This window comes from Pezoporus occidentalis, unplaced genomic scaffold (genome assembly GCF_034315485.1).
Source record: "Pezoporus occidentalis ecotype Australia unplaced genomic scaffold, CSIRO_AGI_Poc_V1 ctg21, whole genome shotgun sequence".
In the NCBI taxonomy this organism is placed as follows: domain Eukaryota; kingdom Metazoa; phylum Chordata; class Aves; order Psittaciformes; family Psittacidae; genus Pezoporus; species Pezoporus occidentalis.
The window spans coordinates 816,927-842,498 of NW_026913964.1; the positions used below are offsets into that span (position 1 = coordinate 816,927).

The following is a 25,572-nucleotide window of genomic DNA, read 5'->3' on the forward strand; positions in this document are numbered from 1 at the left end:
GGAGTTTTCATGATTATGATACTCAACATGAAGAGCAGGGAGTGGTGGGTAAATTAAAGTTTAGCTACAATTTACCAGTCATGTCAGGAGCTGGTATAAAATTACATCCATCTATTAAGGCTGTAGCTCCACATGATTATTTTTACTGACAGCACATCTGATTTAAGAGGGCTAACTCTCCCACTGCCAGCGCAACTCTGCTCTCCTCACAGCAGAGTCCACTGCCACCTTACTTAAGCTGATTCAGTTACATGCATTGCTACGCTCTAAATTAGAGCTGTAAAATTAGGCAGCTAAAATAATGCAAACATAAATAAATGAAACTTTAATGAAGCTATGCTAACTTCCACCAGTTTTCAATCTGACTCTGCGTTGTTCATGAACTGTAATTACTTCTTGATTTCAGCAATTTGTGTTTCTGTCATTTGGGTCCAAACAGTGACAGCAGGGAGACAGTGACATCTAACCTTCATTAGCTGCTCACTGGGTGCAAAGTGTTGAAGTTATTTTGGTCAGTGCTATAGTCAAATATATGTATCATATTTCCCCCTTAGCATAAATAAAAGGTGAAGGTGAACATACATGTTTGCAGGCAGTTAATTTTAACCATCTCCTGTCCAGCCAAACAGTCCTGGACTAGGGAGATATTTTGAAGCAAGCAGGAGCACATAAGGATTAACTAATTTCTGCTGTCCCCAGAAAAAGGAGCAATATCAAGCTCCTGGGGCTGACCTGAAGGCAAGACCTTCAGCGAGAGACCAAGTGCTCCATTTTCCACCTGGAGTCAAAACAAATCCTCTGAGAAATGACCACAGGCATTTGCACACAGCCAAGTCAGGACAGTTCTTGGCCAAGTAGAAGATGCTGTTACACCAGAACTGCAGGCAATGAACTGAAAGCAAGCAGAATGTCAAGAACATGCGGTTGTACAATACCTCAAAGAACACAGGGCTGTTCATGAGCTCCATGAATGGAGGAAAGACTTTTCTGATGACGAAACAACTGTGCACGCTGCCTGGGGGCTGGGCCATCTGCTCAGGCAAGGTGAAGGTTATCCCCAGATCTTAGTTATTCAGTAGATATTTGCCTTTGGTATCTTTTCTCATTCCTACTGGAAATGCCTGAGTTATCTCACCAAATTTCTGTGAAGCTTCACCCAGACAACAATAAAACTGTAAGGTCCTTCAATGAACGATACCACAGAGGTGAACAGAATTTAACTTTTTCACTTTTAAAGACTGCTACTCTGCCCACACACAGCCTTGGCTGCAGTGCAGCTGAGGGCTGCCCCCTTCCTCTGGGCACCTTGGAGAGCACTGTGTGATCTGCTTTTGGGCTTTTGCAGGGCTGAGACTCTGCCATTTGCCCCCAGTTGAGCTACAGCATCAATCCTGGAGCAACAGCAGAGCTCACACATTCAGCAGTTAGTGCCTTTAGACAAGCACAAATAATTCACAGACCAGTGGATGTGACTATGACAGATGGCAGCCTCTGAGTGATGAAGGCCCAGTTCTCTGTAGAAGCAACCCCGGACAACATGACAGGCAAGCCAGTGGAGTTCCAGCTCTGCAGAGCAGGGAGCCCAGCCTATCCGAAGTCACTGAGCAATTCCTGTGTTTTAACAACTACTCACTTGAATTGCATGAGGATCTTGCAGCCCCTCCCTGCATTTTCTACTGCGTTTCCACTCTCTTTATTTCTATTTTTCCCTCCCTCAGTACTCTTTCTTTGTCTTTTTCTATTTTTTTTCCATTAGACATGTCTCATCCCCCCACATCTTGCTTCATGTGATGCACTGACCTCCTAATTTTCTGAACCAAATATCCATGACTGACTTAAGACATGTTGCCACATTTAAACTCTACTGTTATGAAAGAGATGGAAGCAAAAGATAGGAGTTTGTGGAGCCAGCACATGGATACACAGTGCAGTGTTTCAATCTGTGGTACACATTTTTAGATGAAGAGTTGGGAAGATTGTTTGCTTCTGTCTAGGCTAAATAAAATGAAAGGGCACAATTCTGAACCTGACTCATTACTGGGGGCACACTGAACTGCTTTAAGTAGGCAGTGAGGCACAGAAGCAATGCCAACTGTAATCAGTGTAGGTCACAGTATGCTTAGAAATTAATCAAAGTAACTACTGCAGAATAAGTACTTTCAAGTGGTTTCAAGAGTTCAATTTCTACACAGACACTCTTACTCTAGAACAAATGTGCTCATTTGATAATTATATCTATATAATTAACCTAAAATAGTTTATCCTAGGAAAAGTCCAGTAGACAGATATCAGGATTTGGCTGATCACACAAAGAAGACTCCAATCAAATTCACCTTCTCCACAGCTTTGCTCATTTGGTTTTAACTTTATCCCTATTACCCTGAACCCCATTGAGAAGTTCAGGCTACCAATAACTACCTTTTTCTTTCAAAGAGGGGTGCAGGCTGGGCTTCATAGTGAAGAGAGGAAGAAATAGTTAAACTGCCAACCAACCTGCATGTCTTATTTCCACTTGATTTGTTTCCACCAGCGTGTTCTTTACGCACACTCCTCTGCTCACAGCAGAGAGCTCTTTTTCTTCCCCTGTCTTTTCCTGAACACCCCACCATCATAACGTCCCCAGGTTACACCAGCAGAGCTCCAGCTCGCAAACACACAATGGTCTAAAGCAGTCTCTCAGCCCCTTTGTTTAAAGGAAAAAGGTTTTTTTTTTGCAGCATCTGAAGCACCTGCAAGACAGAACCATGCTTTTCAGGAATTAGGAGCTAACTGAGCTGGTAAGTTTTGCCTTATTCTCCTAGAGCCATAAGACAGAAAGCAAACATTCAGTACCATCTCTGACCATATGAAGTTGTTCCTGTTTTCAGTCTCTGTACCTGCTCTGAGCCAATCTTGTCACCATTGCTTTCAGAAGCCTGATTTTATCTTTTTATCACTGTTGCTGCAAGACAGCTTGACTGCAATGAACATGTCTGTAATTAAATCAGTTGACCCAGAAAATAAGTGAAAACACTGGTCTGAACTGAAAAACAAATACCAGTAATGCTCTCTCTGACCGTAGGCAGTCCATGGTAAAATGCTGGAGCAATACTGGGACTGATCTGTAAAATGAGATTGGAACCAAGGTCCCTTGGTTTTGTGCTTATGCCAGATAACCTAAGCTTTCCTAAATTGTCAGTTTTAAGCATGTGAGTGACCTACTTAAGACAATGTAATTAAAATAAGCCAGTGTGTAATTATCTTTTCTCCAAGAAGGTCTAAAGTTTCCTATTTATTTTTTTTCTCAAAAAGCAGAGGCTTTCTTGGATGCTGTATATTATTAAGATAAAGCAATTTATCTTTGCAGAGCTCAGTTTTACACTTTTAGAAGTGCGGATATTCATTTACTCACACAAAACATGCTTAATAATATATGCCTGCTCTACTTGCTTGTTTCATTTACCTTACAGTTTTCTCTAAAATGAAGATTAAAAGGGACTAGTTTTTTGGCTGCCAAGCCCAAGATCTACAGGACTCCAAAACCACTATAACAGCATCTCTATTCATCCAGGCTTCTATTAATCAGATGCTTTTCATCATCTTTGACTCAGAATGGCAATGCAACGTAAAATAGAGTGCTCACATATAGAAAGTTGCAAATCCAGTTTCAATTGGTTTTCTTTGCTTCTGGTCTGACTCTCTGAGCTTCCTCTTGGCCCCTCAAAAAAAAACCCTCCTAACTATAATGCCTCCCAAAGATCACAATAAAATCAATATTTAACTTCTGTTCCCAAATGGAGCGTGTGTGTGTGCGCATGCATGCATCAAGTTGAAATCAGGAAATCATGAAGCATAGCTGAGAGAACTGGACACCAGAGTATGATTACAAAACTACCCCAAAACTAATATATTTAAAAGATTTCAGCTGATGTCAAGCATGTCTGGACTGGCTGAAGAAGAAACAAGTTCAGTTTAAAAGATGGACATATAAAAACGGCTCTTAACTCCTCCAGATAAATGAAATCTTCGTTAATGTGTTACAGTTACCATTACAGTTCACACTACCAACAGTACACATCCAGCAGCAACACCAGTGGCTACTTCAAATTACATCTGTCCTACTGTTTACAGCTAAGTCTGCTCTGCGAGCAGCAACGTGACTTCATTCCAGTGCACTCCTTCCCTACAGTGCCCATTCACACTGACTGCAGACACTGGGATGTTGACAGTGCCAGAGGAAGACAAAGCTCAACCTGAATTTCCCATTTGAGAGGTACAGTGTGCAGGGCTTAAAACTACTTTGTAGGACTGAAGTATAAGCAGTTTACCACAGAGGTCTGGGATATTGTTTGTAATACAATCTAAGTCTCCTGAGCACCATTTTGTCCCAACCACAAGCCCAGATTTATCCTATACTGCAGACCTGACACTCCAGTCTGAAAGTACTTTTTTACTATGAATGTGAAATGAAAGGAACTCCCATACTTCCTGTTTAACATTTCAGCCTTCTCAAGGGTAATAAAACAAAATCTCCCTACAACAACAGGTAAGTCAGACAAATAAAAAGTCAAACTACTTTAGAAATAAGCTAGTCAAGATAATAGAATAAATCTCTTGGGTAGCCATTAATTGCATTTTTTAATGCATTTGGCAAAGATGCTTCCAGAGGACATATGATAGCTAATTCAAAAGGAAGTGATATTTTTGTATCTCTTCCTGAAAATGAATCTAGTGCTGACAAAAAGATACTGATTAATATCTGGGGAACATAAAAACTGTCCCAGATCCTTAGGAGAAATGATACCACTCACAGTTCTACTAACAAACCAAAGAGGAATTCTGCACAGAGGGAGCTCTGTGTTGAGACTCCAGGGCAGGGATCCTCATCCCAGTCCTCTTACCAGCCAAGTGACCACAGGCAAACTTGATTCTCGGTTATGTATCTGCAATGTGTGATTAATCATACTTCACAGAACACTGAGAACTATCAGCACAAAGCTTGTGGTAAAGAGCTCTGTATTTTTATTACTACTGAATTCCCCAGCCGCACCCATAACATAAAGGGAATAAAAACTCCGTATCAACCAAATGAGCAGCTAAATTGTAAAACAGCAATATGGGACACAGGCATACTTATTCACTTCCATTGCTTACTGCAAAACAAAGATGAAAGAGCCCATACTAATAGTTACTCAACATCACAAAACAAGAACATATCAGTTAGACTTAACTTGTCCTATTATGCTTTCTGAATAACTTGCCATTGCCACGGTAACACGGCATGAAAAACACTGCACTCCTCAGCTTCTATTTGTGATTAACCAGGTGCTCTGGGAATTTCTGTCTACCCCTAATCATAATTAAAAGTTGTTATTCCCATTTTCAGTGTGGCTTGCTGGCAATTAAATCTATTTGGAAATAAACAACTTTTCTTCTTCCACAGAAATAATTTACTTTAAAAAAAAAAAAACAACAAAAACTAGACCTGTTAGGTTAAAAAGCTCATCTGATCCCTTCTCCTGACTAGATGCTATTAATGAAATTTCCTCATCTCCCAGTGACCCTCATGACAGCTTGAGAAATTCAGCATCTCTCTGAAGGTGAGTGGGACCTTCAGAGAAGATTGCAATCTGATAATGAAAGTTCCTGCAGCAGCAAGCCCTGTGTCTGCCCTGAACGCACAGGGAGGTACTAAGCGAAGCTCCAGCTTATGAGCTGCCTGAGGAAGGTATTTCTGAGGACTGACTGGAACAGTGTGGTTCTTTCTTTGACTTGGGTGCACACCAAGTAGCAGAGAGAAACTCTTGGTTTGCAAACCTTTTTCTTAGGCTCAGATTCCTGGTCCTCTGCTTTCACAGTCTGGTCTAAAATCAGTGTTTCACCTTCGTGACTCTTGCTGTCATTTATAGTTGGAAAAGGGCTTCTCAAAGTGAGATTTTCCATTTCTTATTGATTACAGCTGTCAAAGGAACCTGTAGGTTTTCTCCATCCTGTCAGCCTCAAGGTGTTTAGCATGGCAAAATAGGCTCCCTGTCAGTTGTGAGGCAAGAAGCAGGAAGAACTAAAGAAAAACAAAAACTTGTGGGGAAAGCAAAGCATTATTTGCTTCCACAATGACCCCACTCCTACGATCAGGCACGTAGGCAAAGAGCCTTTTCATGGCATGAAGGTCATTTTAAATCCCCCAAAATCTACAACCTGACAGCTTCTGGTCTAGACTCCTTGTCTGTGTGTAAATACTGCACAGACACAGGTAGTTATTTCCCCTCCCTTTTTGCAAGTGAAAGGAACATGATGGTGTGCCATTTTTCTACCACTCCATTTCCTCATCTCTATAGTAGAAGTGACCATTTTGGCTAAATCTCACCTTCCAGTGACACTGCACTTGAGCTCACAATTCATACCACCTGGTTTCAATGGTGAAATACTACTTAGGAAACTCATGCTTCTTCTTTATAATTTAAAGTACAAGCAGTCCATCTATAATCAAATATATTCACTATCAGCCCAAACAGATGCCCCAGCACTCATTAACCATGTTTCACCAGAAACCCTTATACCACAGGAAAAAATGGGTTGTCCTTAGTCTGTAAAGACAATCTTAAAGATTCAATATCAATCCAGAGAAATGGATTTTGTTTGGTTTGTTTTTTTTTTTCCCCTGCAGAGTTTATACAGCAGTGCCGTGCACAGGGCTGTAAGGATGAGGGAGTAAACATGCCCCTAAGAGCTGTAGCCTCTAAACTATACAGTAATGCTGTGTGATTATTTACAGTTACAAAGCAAAGAAAGAAGCCTTCTACTCTTCTCTGATCTTTGCCTATTGGAAGCTCTGCTTGAATTAAATATAAAATCACGCAAAACCAACAAGACTGTCACTAGCAATGCAAAAAATTGGATCAGTCCAGCTGCTGAAAGCATGTGTTTGCTGCAACTCCTTGTCCTAAACCTATAATTCAGTTTGAGAATTAAAAGCAAAGTTGCTCAAGTTTTGACATAGTAATTCAGAAAACAAAACAAACCCCTAGCCCAATTACAGACTCTATTAGGTGGTAAGTTATGGCCTCTCTACCAAATTAACCTGCTCCATCTAACTAAAACCAGCATAGATGGAATAGCCCTTCTGAGGGGCCTGAAAGAACAACAGATATTTTAGTCTTCACAGACAACGCAAAGGCAAGAAAAGTGACCAAAAGAGTAATTTTCTAGCAAAAATGACCAAGCTCTGACTGATTCAATTCAATTGACCCAGGGTAATGTTAACTATTTAGCACAGATCTTCCACTTGTAACTAAGGTGGAAGTCACAGACACATATAAAAAGCAAAGAAAATACCTCTTCCTGCAAAGAAGCAGAGAGCTAGGAGCTGGAGGAGAAGTGTCACTGAAAATGAAGCAACATAAAAATTCCTGATAGACACTTAGCTTTTAAAGGGTATGAGAAAAGCAGTCAAAAATTAGTACCCATCAATATCAGACTTCAATCCTGCTTCATATCACAGGCCTTGGTCAAATCCTCAGTTTGCATAAGCCACAGAAGTCCACAGACCTACACAGATTTAAATATTAACCTGCAACTCCCAGTTAAAGGCACGCCATGCGGTAGTGATTGTGTTTCTGAGTGTCTCCAATAGCTTGTCCATGATGAGTGCTTGCTATTTGCTATGACACAGACTTTTGTTTCAGAAATTATTTTTCTTTCCAGATTTCTGACAAAATCTGACTTTCAACTCAGGTTGAGACTGGCCACTGTGCCCACTGCAACTGTTTAAAAGAGACCAAACTAGAAAGTACTTAAGATAAATAAAAGAAAGGGGGAAGACTAACCCTCCATTTAAACATTTCAGATCCATCTGCTTCAAAGTTATTACAGTGTTTTATACTTGCAGCTTTAATCTTGCAGAAGATTCAGAAAAAGGCTTTACAGGGGACCAGACTCCAATGTCTCACCTTCTTCCTTTCTCCCTTGTTCAGGGGCTGCACTCTGTGAGATTGTCCTAAATACGTCTCAGTGTCTTAGTCATTTGTTGCTGGGTGTTCAAATACATGCTTGCAGCAACTGTGCCAGATGCTGCAGCACCTCTTTTTTACTCTGTTTATCTGTCCTTCATTTACCTGCAGCATGTTCTTCAACACTGCTACCATTTTTATAACATGATTAGGAGGACTGGGCTGGGTTTTTTCCCCTATTCAAAATACATAGACTGTGCACAAAAACAAAACAAAAAAGCAGGTTCAAGGGGAAAAGAATAAATGGACAGATTTCACACATGACTTTGTTAGACAGGATTTATTTTCTTTCTTAAACAGTGAAGATTCATGATATACCAGCCTTCTTCATAAATGGAAATAATTGAGCTGGCTTGGAAAGAACAGAGTTGCTCTCAGTACTCACATAAGCAGTACCAAAATTACTGAAATTAGATTAGTTTGCCAATAATCCTAAGGAAGAAAAGAGGATCCTGGGATAATAATTTAATACCACTTCAAGTTTCCTCACCTAAAGGGCTCAACACAATGTCTTTCCAGGCCACAACACTCTGAGGGAGACAAGGAAACACAGTCCACACCATCAGTAAGCAACACCTTTGTTAGCAGCCTGACCCATTTTATTAATTATAATAGCTCCTGCAGAATGTATTTTCTACCCTTTAAAAAGCCACTCACTGAGGCCTTAAGTTCAAATGCAATTACTCATTCAGAACTTTATTTTAGATCAATAAACTGATCACAGGAATACATGTACCTGATGCAGGAACAGGAGTTCAGTACACTTGATGTGATCCCAGTTGACAAGGTGGCCTCTTCGCAACCAGTAAACTGTGGACCTGCAAAACAGGAACCTGTGTGTCAGAAGTCATGTGTCCTTTGCATAATATAGGGAAAACAGCTTTCTCTAACGGTGTCTTTCAGGAAGTACGAAAGAGACCCTCTCATAACTGGACTAAAATCACTGGATTGAAACATAATAGAGAAAAACTCAGTGAGATATAAGAGTATTCATTCGTGTGACTGTAAAGGGATGGTGCACAAAGACCACAGGCTGGCTCATGAAGTCATAGGAATGACAACACCTGCTGATGGCAGAAGCAGAGCATAGGGGAAACATCACATTATCAAGCTCTTCACTCTCAATGGGACTTAAGCTCCTTTCTCCCACGAGCACTTCCAAGCAACCCACACAGCATGCTTCTGCTTAGGCCCATGTTCAAGCACTTAATTAGAACAGGGTAGCATTATCAGCTTCTTTGCATAATTTGAATCACATAAAACACTGGATCAGATAGGAGCACTTCATGGACTTGAGACTCAAAAAAGATGCAGATGTAAATTCCACACATTCAGAATATGTAATGTACAAATCCATTATTTTGGGGGGAAAAAAGTTTGTTGGAAGAACAGAAAATAAAAGAAACTAACACTGCCAAGTTAATCTAAAGAAAAATAAAAAAAAATCAGCTTCCTAACATTGTTTTTTTAATAAAACACTGAGCATTAGAATCTCATTACCTAATATACTTCCAGAATGTTATGCTTTTGATCATTTTCTTTATAACCACAAAGACTAGTTTTCTATTTATATTTGTAAATGAAAACTGAGATCTCCCCAAAATCTCATGCATACAGAAATTTGAAGGGGTTTAATAAACTAAAAAATTAAAAATAATTAAAAAAAACCAAACAATAGAACATCAAAAGGTGTCATTAGTGAGACCATACTGCACAAAACAATGAGATGACTGCAAGAAGCAGTCTGTCTATTTCTTCTAATGTTGCTGCACACAACTGGAAAGAGAGATGATAACCTGTACCTCAGATGGCCTTACCAGCCATCCCTGGCTAGTAAGGGCATCAAGTGTCTTTTGAGATCCCTTGGACTTTTGGTTGCAGTTTCATCACTACCCTCATGGAAGACCAGTAATGGGTCATAGTCTGAGGACAGTACCAGGCTAGGGATTCTCCTAGCAATGTCCTTAACCTAGGCCCAAAGAGACAGCAGACTGCCCTGTGAGAGGGGCTTGGCATATTGGACCCTCTGGTCCTCTCAGGAGGGAGTCGCCTACAACTATAACCCTTCTTTTCTTCTTCATGGAGGTGGTTATAATACGGGGCATATACCTTCCTTACCTTGTCACCACCTCTGGTGTGGATGGACCTTCATCCTTCTCATCCACTGACTGGCCATCCACATCCAGAGCCTCATACCTGTTGTGCAGAGACCCCTGGGGAGGGGGAGGTGAGGAAGAAGGGGTTTCACTTGCCACCCCTAGAATGGACTTGCATCCATTCACTCCTATCCCTTGAGATACTGCCTTCAGTCTGGCAGGGGGAGGATTCTGGTGCCCCCGTATCTTTTCTTTCTGCTGGCTGTCGCAGGGAGGCCAGAGCCTGGCCCCACCAGTCTATCTCCTTCTCTAACTCCCTGATGCTTCTTAATGTTTCTTCTTCCTCTTTCATCTCCGCCACCAGGCTGAGCAGATTGTCCACTTGGTCACATATGACACAGCTGCTGTCCCTACCATCACCTGATACCCGCGGGAAGTTCTGGCACTCCTTGCAGCCTGAGATTCGGGTGGCTGCACGTTTTCATGACAGCTCCGTCTGGGTTGCTACATCCTTCCTGGCGCGAACAGAGGAGGTAACTTGGCGCCGGGTAGGTACCATGGCCCGGCTCCTCCTGTGAGGGTGATAACCACGATGGAGCTGACCCCCTCACCTGCGGAGGTGCCCGCGGCCGCCTCACGCCCAGACCAGCTTCCCGCGCTCTGCCGCTCGCTCTGCCCAGGTGGCGCTTTACCACCCCCTGTCGGTCACTGCGGCTCTGGGTAAGGCCCGGCAGGGCCCGGGGCTGCTTCTTGGCGCCGGTCCTTCCAGAGCGAGGCTCCTGGACAAGACCTCGGAGGTGTCACAGTAAGACTCGGACACAAATGCGTGGTGTTTCCAAACTACACAAGAAGTCTTTTCAAAGCCCACAGGGTACTTTGCAGGAGCATGTGTTAGATCCCGTTCTAAAGCAAACCAGCTGGAAATCGACACTCCACCAGCCTGCTACCAGCAGGTTATAGTGAAAAAGTGGCTTGTGACACTTCCTTTTCTCCAAGAGCCCACAGAACCAAGTGCTATGGCTCTGCTTAGCTTTGTCCAGTGGACTCACCCCCATCACCCCAATTCTGAACTGTCTGAAAGGCTTTGAAGGGAAAGCTTCTAAAGGGGAGAATGTTACAAGCAGAATAACAAGAGGTTTTATGCCACTGCAATGAATGCTGTAGTTACTAAGGCAGAATTAGTGAACTTGCAGCAATAGAAACCATCAGGAATGGACAATTAAGAGCTCAGACTAATCTTCAAAGACAAGATGTTTACAGACCTTATAGCCTGATTGAAACCACTGAGATCAGAGAGTGATTTAACTCTTCCAACAGGCCTACAAGGCTTTCGGCACTTATTTTCCAAGTATGCTTTCCTTGCCTTCAGTTCGAAGTCATCCAAAATGGTGAATTTCAAACACCTGCTTCAAGTGAAGAGGATGGCACCGGTTGGATGTGCTTTATTCAACCAGACAGACTCTAGAAGACCAAACATGGATGTTTAGCATTCCCATCTTCTACTTTGTGAGTAAAATAAAATAAATCTGTATGTTCCAAATACTGAATAAATTAAATAGATTAATTAGGTTAGACATGCAGAAGAAATAGGGCCATTCCTTCCTATTTAAGCATACTCAGTTCAGGAGAAGTATGGAGAATGAAAAAAAAAAATCTATTTCATAAATTAAACAATTCAAGTACAGCATTAGCAGACTTTTCAAGTAAGATGTAATCCTATAAGAGAATGGAGACTGTGAAACACTGATTGCACTGATGGGTCTTTACCCACTTTTGAAAACTTCTGCTGTTTAGAACAGTACTACTGCATCAGGCATGAACTCAAAGTGTCATGCAAGGTACAAAATCTGCTTTCCCCCCCAGTGTCTTCAACGCAAAGTGCACCCACAGTACAGGAACAGGTTATTCACAATGGGAAGAATATGTCCAAGCTCATTTCCCAGCAGCTCTCAACAGAGGCTTTTATAGAAGTGAGGAATGAACATGAGGACATCTTGAGAGAACTCTATATACTATAAAGGACCTCAGTGGGACAAATGTGTATTTTCATCTTATTAGAACAAAGAGAATTCCATGCTTGTTCCAGTTTCAAATGCCAAAGAAGCAAAGCAAAAAAATTTGAGTAAAATTAAACTTTAAGGAATTGTTTCTACAATGTACCCAAAATTTCAGCCTTGTTTCCAGTCCAAGAAAGTCCTGTGTATCGCTTGATGTAGCTTGACTTACATTCTTAGAGACAGAATTTGCTTGACTTATATTCTTAAAGATCACAACTTCAACTCCTCTGCTGTAAATCCTGTTGCATTTTAGCACAGAGATTGAAAAAACAAAGATAAAACTGACCAGACACGTAGCCCAGAAATAAACTCCAGACTCTTGCCTGAAGCAGAGGAGCAGCTCTACTGCCCACCTAACGGAACATGCCTACAGGCAACATTAATGAAATGGCTTCTTCCCTTTTCACAGTTTTTAATCTTTTTGGTTTATGAACTTCTTTTTTTTTTTATGTCTGCCAGAAAACTGGACTAGGAAGGAATGTCAGCATACATTCTGTTGAAAAACTTTTAAACCCTACTGGCTCCACCACAATGTTAATCACAGAGGTGGTCAGTAAACTTCTCATTTACCTTGAAAGGGTAAAAAAAAAAACAAACAAAAAAAACAATATCTCTGTTATCATCATCTACATTTTTTTTTTAAAGCTGGATTCTCTGTTAGCCTATTACTATGGCTGTTCATTGTTAACTGAAGTTAATTCACATTATTGCAGATAAAAAGCCCAAAGCCTATGCAACTTCAGGCTTACTGACATCAGTCACACTGTGACTTTCTAAACTCTGCTACAGAGCCTCCCTTCAGCAAAAATTAAGCCTGTGAGCTTATGATTATGTATTCTGCCTAACCAGTCCCAGTTGAAACAAAAGAGATGCAAGATGTAAGGTCCAAAACATGTTTCTGTTCCTTTGCTTGGTGTTTTTATTAAATTCTGCCTATTCTGGAAGGAAGAAAGTGCCGAAAAGGTTTTGAAAAATTAATTGAAAGGTTTTATTTAATATCAGAGAACTCAATACTTTCTTTAATACTATAAATTAACATCCTAGGAACATGCTTAGCTGATATCTTACATAAGAGTCTCAACAGCATTCTTAAAAATGCATACCCAGTGCTGACACTGAAACATATCCAATCATCTTAGAATCATAAATAATTTCTTTAAAAGCCTGGTACAAAGGCAGAATTCATTGCTCTTCAGCAGCCACTCCAGCTGATGAAGCAAGCTCAGTTTCCAGGCAGAAGAAAAAGTGTCACAAATGTAAACCGAAAAACTGAAGGGCAGTGGCAGTATAGCCAAGGTTAAACAGATCAGATTAAACAAATCATTTCCATTATGCCCTAAAGGCAATTAACAGGACACTGTCTCTCCTGTGAGAGAAGACATCTCTAGCTCAAGACTTCCCTGATCTGGTACCCAGGGTTCATCCTCAGCTGAAATTCAGGATTAAGAGCAGGTCTGAGCAAGCTGACAGGTTCAGCCAGGCAACCGAAATGAGTAGGGAACACTGCAAACCTGGGTTATGAAATATCTGAACACCAGCAACATATGCCACAGTCATTGCACTTGCAGCTGGAGAGAAGCTCTAACTAGCAGCCTTTTGAAGGTAGCTCCCACCTCAGAGTGTTTTTAAATAACAAGGATTATGTACCACTACCACCAGTCTCTCATATACACAGGCATATCTCACACAATCTCACATAGCTAGATAGTCATTGCCTCTTCATCTCCCCTAATGTGTGAGAGTCCTTATCAATACAAGGCTTGTCAAAAGCCAATTTAAAAAAAACAATATACTGGCACACTGAAGGGTCTATCTGTCCACCAGGATTCAAAACAGGTACTTTTTCCAGTCCTTTGTGAAACATTTCCTTTCAGCATTATTAATTGGATTTTTTTCGGGGGGGGGGGGGGGGGGGGGGGGGGGGGGGGGGGGGGGAGGGGAGGAGATTGACAAAATGCTTCTACCATCAATAAAGAATCAACAATTCTGACATTAATATGGAAAAAGAGAATATAAAAAAAAAAGTAATTTTGGTATAAGAACTTGACTGATCATTGGCAACACACCACACCCACAAGCTATTGGAAATGCCCATGTGGCACTGTCTGCTGCCTGAAGAGAGCATCATCTGCAATGCCTACTACCAAAAGACAGAAAGCCTGAGGTATCAAAAGTCAATTGAATCTGGAATTCCTCAAGGTATGGCATCCTGTAGCTGATTTTCACCTTCTCTATATATTCTTTTCTCTCTCTGCAGAGATCCTCAGGGATCACATTTCTCTTCTCTGCATCTCCTGGAGCAGCAGAGCAGAAAGAGAAAGGAACTGAATTTTCTTTCTTTCCCTTGACAGAAATACATCTACTCCTGATGGGCTGCATGGTACCAGAATACTGCAGCCTCCTATTTGATAAGAAAAGGCAGGAATGATGAGCTTCACAGGCTCCAAAATCCAATAGAGCCATCTAAATATGTTTTCCCTTGCACTGCATATTAGCTTGGCGTAGAAATTATTTGTGTCAATGCTGTGTACAGTTCACAAGCAAATAAGATTAAAGCTAAGGCTGAGAAACTTATTACACAAATAATAAATTCCAGCAGCTCAGAGATGCAGTACCATGGGAAAATAGGACAGTATTGATTGAGAAGTCACCCAACTCCACTCTCAAGCAACTCTCGTAGCTGAGATACTCCAGAGAATAAAGCCATATTTGGTCTGTTCATATTTTCTCATCAGATACAATTTAGTAACAGGTATGCCTAAACTGTCCAGAAGCCAGCACAGTCCTCAGGAAAACAAAGCTTTATATGAGGCTCCTGAAGGTTGCAAGACCAGATACAGAAATGGGACTGCAAGGCAGTGAGAATATTATTCCTGTCCACTGAGACCCGTCAGACTTCAGAGAAATGACAGGGGCCTTTTGCAATACATTTAAGCTTCAACATGTGAAAACACAAAGATTATAAAATGTCAAGACAATTTAATTTTTTGCTTACAAACCGCAAGCCATTTATCTAAAAAAACACTTGAGGGGTTTTGATCTTAGCTGATACCCAGAAGACATTCAAAATAACAAGACAAGGCAGGTAAACCCTTCACTCCAGCTGAGTTGTCTCAGAGGTTTCCAAACCTCTGAGAGGGGGACAGATACACAGGTGAGAACAAGGAGGAAATTAGCATAGGACCACACCTGTCCTCCTCTCCAGCTTCCACTGACAACCAAACTATTGTGATTCAGCCCCAACAGCAGCAATGGCAAAGACAGAATTACAAGGAATTCACTGAGCATCAGTCCCACAATACCCAGCACTGCTGCCAGCAACAGGAGTTTTTTGGGAATCTCTCAAGAACAAGGCACTGTGAAATGAAGGAGTTTGGATGCTTTCTGCTTGTGCCTGAGGGACACCCTTTTGTTTGTCCTCATTAGTGATAAAGAGTTCATCCTGCCCCAGCCACTCCAGCCATGCCTGCTTCAGTTGGACTTTTTTCACTAGATACAAGCATTTAAAACACAGAAGATTTCAACCTAAGGTTGAATGCACACTTTTCACTGTCATTACAGTACCACACAGGAGATGAACACATTCTTTCCCACGATGACACACAACACTCACAAACATTGAGCTAAATTAAAGAGAGTTTTGTCATGTGCCTGGCATTCATAAAGTTTTTCCAGCTCCAGGCTGGAATTTTAGGTATAATAAAAAAGGAATAGGAAAAAATCAAACCCCAGCCAAGAACCACCAGAGCCCTCACATGCAAGATATTGATCTCAGGAATAGCAAGATAGAGTTTTGGGAGTAGATGACAGGTTCAAGCTGAGATCTCTGAGTCTGACAAGCAGAATATTGAATGTGGTTATTCCACTCCTAGAGAATGCCCTGGCCAGCCCAGCACTGGCTACATTAGGTGAAAAGGATGCAGCTCTCTTTTTCTGTGTGGGAAGATCTTAGAAAGTTGTTTGTTTGTTTGGCTTTTTTAACTGGGTGCAGAAAAGGCTCTGCAACCTTTCTCCCCTTTCCTGAGGGTCTGGCTGCCCATGTTCAAGCTCAACCCTAGAACAACATAAACACAAGCTGAGACTAGACTGCTGTGAAACAGCTATGTGTGAGAAAGCGCTGTGGACACCTCCAGCAGGGCCTTCCCCCCTTTTCTATAGACCTTGCTTGAGTTCACACAAGCTTGTGCCTGGCCCTCCACCTTGCTGACCCTGACTGCAACACCCTAGCTTCATCTTGGACCTGCCTCATCTCTATGCATCCAATTGCTGCACTCCTGGCCAGCCCGGGTTACCATCACTGAACTTGCCTGCTCCTCTTACTCACGTGCAGAGGGACTTGCCACATCTGCAATGAGGGCAGTCCCCTGCCTGCCTTGCTGTGACCTTTGGCTCCTCCCCTTCCACTGCAAAGCAATCTGCACTCAAGCCTGAAGCTAAGCACCTGGCCCTGAACCTGCCCCGAAATCAGAACTGCCCTTGGCCCCAGGCAGTTAAAACTCTTAGGAGAGAGTAGGTGAGAGTCTTTGAACTACCGGGACGCTTTGGGCAATGACACAACCTTGTAAGTACATTCAAGTTTTCTAAGTCTTAAAAGCTTCTTGAGACAATAAATAATCAAACATAATAGAAAAGCAAAACAAAACAACCCCTCCCAATAAACATACTCCCTCCCACCTCTAACTATAATCTGCCATACAACCTTGTGGAAGTATAAAAAGCTTTCAGCACCAGTTTAATCGGCAGCCATGCATACTGCAAGGTGATCTCTCAGTTCAGTTGTTTCGTAGCAGTATTTCCTGATGCTTTCTTCTTAGCCACAAAGTAAATCACTGAAAATTCTACCCCAAACCCACAGCAGTTAAATTACCAACATACCTTCCTCTATTATCAAAGTTGCATTAATTATGTTCAGCTTAATAGAAGCAATTATTTAATTAGTACGAACTGCTTTTCACCCACATGCTCCTGTAGAAACATTTTAGGTTACACACCAGCCAATTACCTGCTGTCTTGAACAGCACTTCATCACAGAGTTATTAAAAGTTCAGCAGAAAAGTCCCTAGACTGCACAAGGCTTTTGTTTTTCAAAAGCTGTGATGCCAACGGAGTGAAACTGAGAGGGCTGACACATACAGCTTTTAAGCAGCTGCCCTTATATTAAAAGAGTTTAACTGTTTTAGAAATCAATAAAATAGTTCCTGCCTCCCCCTTTAGCATGACTACTACTAATATGGGTATAGGGCTGGACAGGATGACATTTCCACTTTAGTGAGTGCTGACTACCCTCACACATGCACATACATTCAGAAGCAGCACTTTCACTAACAAGTAGACGACTAGATGGGATACGCAAGACAGGAGGGAGAAGGCTAGCCTAGCTGTCTCTCAACCTAAGCATTGAATTGAAGATATTTCAGATACTCACCGAAACCTCCATAGCATTAGTGTGGACCTAAGTAACTCATTCAAGCTTGTGCTGCAGTGCGACTCTGGTCATCGACTCCTAGCTTTCTGCCTTCCCCACAGAATCATCTGGCCAGTCGCAAGCAACTCTTCCTGGAGAAGCAGCTCAGCAGCTCCCATGACAGCACATTCTCTCACCTTTAAGCACAACACCCCCACCAAAGTTCTCCTGTCCAGCCAAAGACAATCAGATGGCCTGGGTCAATCACCAGACACCACTGGGAGAGTGTTGGACTGTTTTCCTAATAAACAGAGAGAGCTCAACTTGAGATACTGTTATCCGTAATTAGACAGAGAGTGGAGATGCTGCACTGCCAGCCAGGGAGGAAGCCAGGGTTCCACACATGGAGGTTTGGGAAGCCTCCAGCATATGGTCCCTGAAAGCTAGAGTCAGGGTTGCACTGTTTTCCATGAAAAGGGGCTACAAAAATCTTGAATTTCCGGGGGCAATGAGGAACACAGAGATACACCAAGGCCTGTACAGGAGCAAAGGCTAGAGCAAGGCTGGCAGAGCTCACTGCCTCAGAGCAAGCAGAAATAGATAGCACCTGGGAAATAAAAGGTCTCCAGTGGGCATGGAAGAAACAGGAGCATTGGTAATCCGTACATAGCCAGTCCAGCAGGTCACTGAAATGGGAATGTTAACGTTGGCCTGAGAATCATTTACTGAGCAGTCCTGAGGGTAATGACTTCTTACCTATACAAACATAGAGGACAGTTTACTGAAGTCAATGAATTTCATTAATGCTTTTAAAAAGAGATTTCTCCTACCTCGTGTAGATAACTATGCCTGAGAGGTTTGTATAGGTTGACTACACTGTTTAAAAACACCATCTTGAAAAATAGCTACTTCATACTAGGTACAGAGACAACAGTGAAAAGCTAAGACCTTATCTGCCTGGAATTCAGATTGTCAGGAAGAAGAATGGACACTCGTAGAACTGGTCAAAACTGTACACTGCAAATGAGCTATTGGCCATGTAGAAATCCCCATGGAAAGGCCAAGATGTTTGTCAAACCCCTCCACTAAGTTCCAGACAATTTATAACCAGATCACAACACACAACCTTCAGCTATTTAAAAGCAAAGCAAATCCATACATGATGCTGGTGCTCCCGTCACCCTCCTACAAGGATGGATCAAAACATACAATATACAGAGCTGCAACAGGCCTCTTGGGTGACTTGAGAAATCAATGATAAATGAATCCAGGCTTCAGTTTTTAGAGGGCTGCATATCACCTTGAGGATGAAGTGGAAAAGGACTGCCCACATTTGAAAAACAATTCATACTATTTGCTTTGCAAAGCAACTCCTTAGGCCTCACTGGTAACTTCTCTTTAGCACTTAATGTTTGCTCTCTGGGAGCACATGCTTGTTTTGCATTACATATGTGCTGAGCACAAAACTGTAAAAGTCTCAGCCCCCAGTGGTCTGCAGCCTGATGAGATGACAACACTGGTGGAAGTCCCCAGATTGAGGAAGCATTGGATAATGTGGGAGAGGATGAGGATGCTGACGAGGAGCATCACAAGTACCAGTCACTAGCCCTCCAGACTTAAGCCAACTAATCCACAGTAGGAACACCAAAAGGCTCTCTCCTTCCTTTTCTCCTCTTCCCCTTATTTAAAATGATTTCTAGAAATCAACTCATCTCCCAAGTGCTTGTTTTAAAGAGCAACTTACATTCCTACCAAAAATACAGAAACGTAAAAAGCATAAATGTCATTCTGCACAGAGGGCACTGAAAAATTAAACCCCTTCCTTCATCAGTGCAAACCTGAAATATTGTCACTCCAAGTGTGGTTCAAAAGATGCAGACAAGATAAGCTGAATAATATACTCTCCTGGAGTGTAACACTTTAAAAGCCTACTGATATATCTGACCTCCAGTTAATTGACTAACAGATCATTGAAGATCTGGGAAATGAAGGCCAGAATGAGGAAATTTCTTCTCTCATTCCCCATCACTTTCACCAGCTCATCTTCTAAAAATCCCAGGGTTGCATTTTACAGGCTACTAAAAAAGGCAAGGCAGACACTTTGAAATTTATGAAGAGCCAAGGGAAACTACTGAGTGCCACCTTTCTCATTTCATTCCTCATGCCACTGGCATAAATTGGGTTCACAGTCTGCTCCCTCACTTAACAGCCCTATGTATCTTGCATTCATGTATCTCTCCCTGTCTGCTAGTTTTTAATACCAGTTACCAACATTCATTTCTTCTCAGCTGCCCTTCTCCCTTCAGGGTTCTCTCTATAGCGCCAAGGGAACTCAGGAAAATACATATTCAACAATTTATGTTTATATTGCCAGGTCCTTAGAATAGGGCACTGCACTCATCCTCCCTCAGAATGAGGCTAAAAAAGACTACTATTTAAACTTAGATGCTTACAGTAATAGAAGCGACTAGCTAGAACCACAAAGGCTCAGAAGCTCAAAATGAAGGGTTAGTCAAAGCCAATGTTTTTTTTCCTATATAGGAGTGCTGTACACAAGAATCATGCCTGAAGGGTTGGTTTTTAAGAGATAATGACAGTATAAAGATGCAAAAGTGTTTTTTCCTGGCGGGCTACTGTTCCTCGTTTCCTGGGTTTTCTGTATTTGTTCTACAGCATTTAAATCTAGCTGTTGGAGCCTCAAGAGCACAAAGGTACCTAATACAATATTCTAACTAAATTCCTGTGAGAAACTCCTCAAAGCCATTTCACTGAATGAAGAAGCAGAAACATTTACCATCAGGTGGCCTTCTCAGCTACAGAAATTTGCACCATAAGCAGCTACACTCCAGTGCTATTTGCAAAAGGTAAGTCTTCCAGGGCTCAAAATAATATTCAGGATGAATAAAAACTACTGACTGTGGCTCACAATGAAGACACACTTTTTGGAGAACATCTCAAGCCATGGTTGAAGTGCCAATTCCTGTATGGAACCAGTCAATATTCAGTGGTTGTTGACAGCCAGGAGACCCATCTTTTACAGAGATTTCAATCTTGCTGTCCTTCAAAGGAGGAAAAATTATCAAAACTGAACACTAAGGTGCTAAACCAGAAGAAAACTGAAGCTCAAGAGAGGTGACCGTGTGACTTCCTAACATAACCAGATCTTGGGACACTCTGCTAGCTGTCATACACATAAAGATGCGGCAGATAAAGCAGCATATAAGCCTAATAAGTTGAGCAGTATGCAGAATTTGTTTCAAGACACTTTCTAACCCAGAGGCTAACCTAGACTGGGGTTACACGACTCGTTTCTATTAAGAAGATGAAAGTAAGGACAGATATGGCATTTCCTGGATAATACTTATTCACAAAATAATACTTAGAAAATTTTGTTTCCTCAAATAAAAAAACTGAACAGCAAGAGACGGTTGTTTGGGTTCTTTCTCACTTTCAATGCTCTTGTCAACCTGCCCTGTCTACAAAAGTTTCTTGTTAGGTTTTTCTGGACCTTGCTATAAGGAATTCCTAGGCTGCCCATGGGCCACCTTGCCAGTACCAGCTTCAGAAATGTTTCTAGTATTATTCCTCCAACACTTTTTCAAGTACTCATTCCAGCAACAGATCTCAGACTCCAACTGACCTTGCAGGGTGCTGCACAAGGCCAGTTCTGCAATGTTCAGCACACCACCACGATGCCATACAAAATGCACTTAAACTACTGCAGTAAAGCACATCGAGTCTAGTTTTAATAGAAAGGGGGAAAACCGACAAGTTCCCAAGTTGGTCTCTAATAATAGCAAGATGTAAAACTGAACCTCAGGAAAGATGCAGATTATGATCCTGGCCTTTAATTTACAAAGAGTGATAAAATATTGTGTATCTTCAAAGTATGAAGTCACTCAAGTATTTAACAGCACTTGATGGGCAGTAAGCCGTGTTTTGTTGGAAAGTAATAACATCTTGAATGGAGCTTTTAAAAAGTGACCAGGATTTTACAAGGGTAGGTTTCTAGCACTACTTGAAATGAAGACCTTTTAAGTAATTTCATGCTATACACCAGCAAGCTGAAGCATTCAAAACCAAGGTGCAGAACAAAGCCTTGAGAGATAAAGTGATCTGCCCAAGGTCCCCTGAAAATTTTTCTGAGAGGCAAAAAGAGAAACTAATTTTTGACAAAACTCTATGCCCTGACCAGAAAGACAGTCTTTCCTCCAACACTGTATCTTGGGGTGATTAAGAACATATGCAGGTAGAAATATGTATTAATGTTAAACCTACATTCCTCCCTGAAAAATGCAAGCAGGTATTTCCTGATTTACCCAAGGAAACTATATATATATACATATATATATATATATTATACCAAATCAGACATGTGTAAATCAGAACTGAGTCAGTTTAGTGCTAAGGCTGTGCTCTGTCCCTAAAATAGCAAGCTATCTTGGATGGAATAAATGCCCCCATTATATTTATAATGAAGCTAATCAATTTTGGGATTGTAAAAATAACCCTGTCCAGAATTTTGATGAATCATATGACACGTCTTCCAAGGACTCTATTGTTACAGATTACTTTTTTACTGGAACTTCAATAATTAATCATGTTTTGGGGTACTTTTATTTCTGTGTGGCTTACCCTTTGATGATCTAATTTACATTTATAATGATCTATTCCCTTGCAGATTAATTGCTCATGTTATTTTCTCTATTAATCAGACATCAACATTTGCATTACAGATGAATGGCTTATTGTCATACTACTAAATCCGGCAGCATGGTACTAAATGATAAATACTTTCCTCAGTTGTAGGGGTGATTTAGTGTTGAGGTCCTTTTAAAAAAAGGCGTTATTAGGATTGTACCACTCTTTTGAAGTAGGCTGGTGGTTCTGTGTAAATACATAAATACGTAAATATATATATATCCACATATATTCATTATCTCTAAAAATTTACTATTTTTCTGCAAACAGTAAATGCACAAATATTTATTTCACCCATTGCTGTCAAACAAGCCCTGAGCAGAGAGCAGGGAGTTCTGAATCTGAGGCCATCACAGATTTCTTTCCCAGATTTGTTTTTTTTTTCCCTGAAAAGCTGTTTTTTGTCAAAATTGCTTACTTACATTTAGGAAAAATATATTATCAGTGATAGTATAAAACAGCACAAATTTTTGACCTGACCTAGGCAACCTGATCATGCCTGGAGCAGATAAGGGAGTATTCATACACACAGACCAGTAAGGCAATAAATTCTGGCAGGTGGCTGTGGACAGTCACCTCCTTCTTGTCATGGCTGTGTCCAAAGGAACACCTTTGGGCCCTGGGCCCTGTAGGAATCACAGACTGTATCCCTGTTACCTGATGGGTGGCATTACATCTAGTCCAGATGAGTTGGTTGCTCCCTATCCTTTCCCAGATGCGATTTAGGTATGCAGGCCAATAGAGAGAGGAGGAAGAGCTTGCTTACCCCACTTTCCACACTTTGATGCTTCATCTTCACCTACTTGTAGGGAATAGGAAGCAATAGATGACACTCTCCCTAGGCTGCTACTCTGACATGGAGGCTTGGGCATGGTACTAGTACACCTGTTCTTTGCACAGGAGCAATGGAGCCCTTCACATGTCAACACTCTCTCACATAGAAGCACAGTCAAGGTCATACTAGATCAAATTATTAAGAGACATGCTCCTTCTGCCTAGAAGCATCCCCAGCCCCTCTGGGTCAGCAGCTTTAACAACAGACTCGGTATCCTCTGAGTAATGACTTGGTAAGCCCTGCCAGTTTCCACTTTCACTACGACAGAAAAAAAGAACGGACATGTAAAATACCCTAGCATGGGAAACATTAAAAATGGTGCATCACAAGCAAATGTAGTGGAAGCCATACTTTTTATAGCATGAGGAAAACTTCTCAGCAGATCTATCAAACGCATCTGCAACTCCCCAGCTGTGGGCTCTCTCTTCTCCTCAGTGTCCTTTAACCAGCACTATAACTGCTGCCTTGAAATCTATCAAGGAGGAAGCATTTCTGTTCTTGCCACAGAGGTTTCCAAGCCATTTCTTTCAGTCTGACATAGCTAATGTTTTCTCCATGTGACTTCAGTCAGACAGGGGGGATAAATACCTCCCCTCTGCCCACTCCCACAAAGGAAAAAAAAAATCCATTCTATCTTATGACAGTCCGCACTGCACTGTTTGCACAGGCTACTTTATGAGCAAAGACAAATTGAAGGTCGACTACATCTTAAAGAGATGAAGCCCTTTCTAACACCTGTTTGGTTCCTTAGTCAGGGTCAAACTACAATCTATTCAATTCTCAAACAGCAATATTTTCATCTGCAGACACAGGGAGGCTGCTCGTAGTGTAACATATTTTTTAGGTAGGTAAATGTCTCAAGGTGGTTCTCAGAATACCTTCAAATCAACCAGCTCAGCACAAGGTGTCTGCTGCAAGACATGAAGTATTAAAGTACCAGCTGATAGAGGCTCAACTTGGCAATAACTGGGAAAGTTACTTCAATAATTGATTCATGCAATGTCCTTGTTTTCTAGTCCATTAACATGGCCCCTCCCTTGACTTCATGGTCTGGTTAGTAAAGGTCAGCAACTCTGTTCATTTTGGACACAAATAATACTTTCGCATCCACTGGCAGATGTTGTGCAGAAGGCTGCTCATTTCACAATATAAAGTTTTTCATACATATCTCATTCCTTATAGCATATTGCTGGATTCCGCCATTCTCATATTGTATCAGTTCTTCCCCATCTCCTCATACACTTTAAATTACACTGCTAGTCTTGCATCATATTCCCCCAGGTGTAAACATCCTTATTCTCTGCCACATGAGATCTGGGAGAAAATGGTGCACAGCAGGTCAGAGTAGCACACTCTAACAAGAAATGAAAACCTGGACTTGTGCGCAGCTCTGAAACTTGCATTATTGAGCTGCCATAATGACATACTACATCCCATTAATCTGCAATTACACACTGACAGGGACTGTCAATCTAATACCATATCCATTCAGCAGAACTAAATGTACCATTTCTGTCCCCAACACTGTTCCTATGACTAAAACTCTTCAAAATAAAGTTAAATGTGGGATTTAATGGAGCACGGAGGAGCCCAAATTCTGAATTAAGAAGGAGAGAGATTAGAGTGTTTATAGCTTCACTACATCTGTGACTGTAAAGCCCAAGAAATCAAAATGACTCTGCAGGAATATGTACAAGCACAGAAATCATCTGCTAACATCTATAGCAAACTTGTCGTTTGTTCTCACAAATCCCCCTGGTAAAACCAACTTTGTTATCTATATGTGCCTGCTACATCTGAGAGAGGTAGTCCTCCTCAGTGCTTTCCTGTCTGAAGTCCCCCTTGGTATCTATTACACCTGCCCCTGTATCCTGATGGTTCATCTTACTCAGCTTGGCAGAGCAAGAGAGGTCAACACTCTATCACGCATCCACAGCTGATGGGCAGCCGTGTTTTAACAGCACTGAAGGCTTCAGATGAGACAGGAGCTAGAGAACAGCACAGTCCAGTGAATGGAAACCAGGCTGAGACTCCTCATCTTCTTTGTTCAGACTGCGGAAAGACATTCCTTTTACATGCTGTCGTGCCACTGAAGTTACTGTCCAGTGGTTGCTGCTTTCTCTCTGCTGGTGGAAGCTTTCGTGCAAGTGCTGCTGGATCCGCTTTGGGTAAAATCCATCAGGACAGATTAAACTAAAAGCTGCAAACTGTTTACATTAAACCAATCAATCCAGCTTACGACAGACTGCCCTACTGTCAGATCCCTGTGGGACCATCACTGGCCCTGAGAAGCAATGACAGGTACTGACATCCTAGCTGACACAGCTGGAGCCAGAGGGGACATCTGGTAAGAGCTGAAGGCCTTATTCCAGTAACACATGCCTGTTTGGGTAGAAGGAGGTGCCCAAGCACTGTTCTGAGTGGAAATTTTATCAACCAGCAACACACCAATGCTGTCTTAAATGACACCATGAGGGTGCAAGCTCTCTTG

General features: G+C 41.6%; 1 protein-coding gene across 5 annotated transcripts in view; it reads right to left on the minus strand.

Annotated features, from left to right (window-relative positions):
- The window catches only part of TSPAN4 (tetraspanin 4), a 468,448-nt gene that overhangs the window by 298,110 nt on the left and 144,766 nt on the right, over window positions 1-25,572 (minus strand). For all 5 annotated transcript variants that reach the window (XM_062619103.1, XM_062619100.1, XM_062619104.1 and 2 more), the window contains one exon: window positions 8,725-8,806. Coding sequence is in view for 3 of the 5 variants with exons in the window: in XM_062619100.1 (XP_062475084.1) it covers window positions 8,725-8,806 (82 nt within the window). In the remaining 2 variants the exon portion in view is untranslated. The remainder of the gene's footprint in view (window positions 1-8,724; window positions 8,807-25,572) is intronic.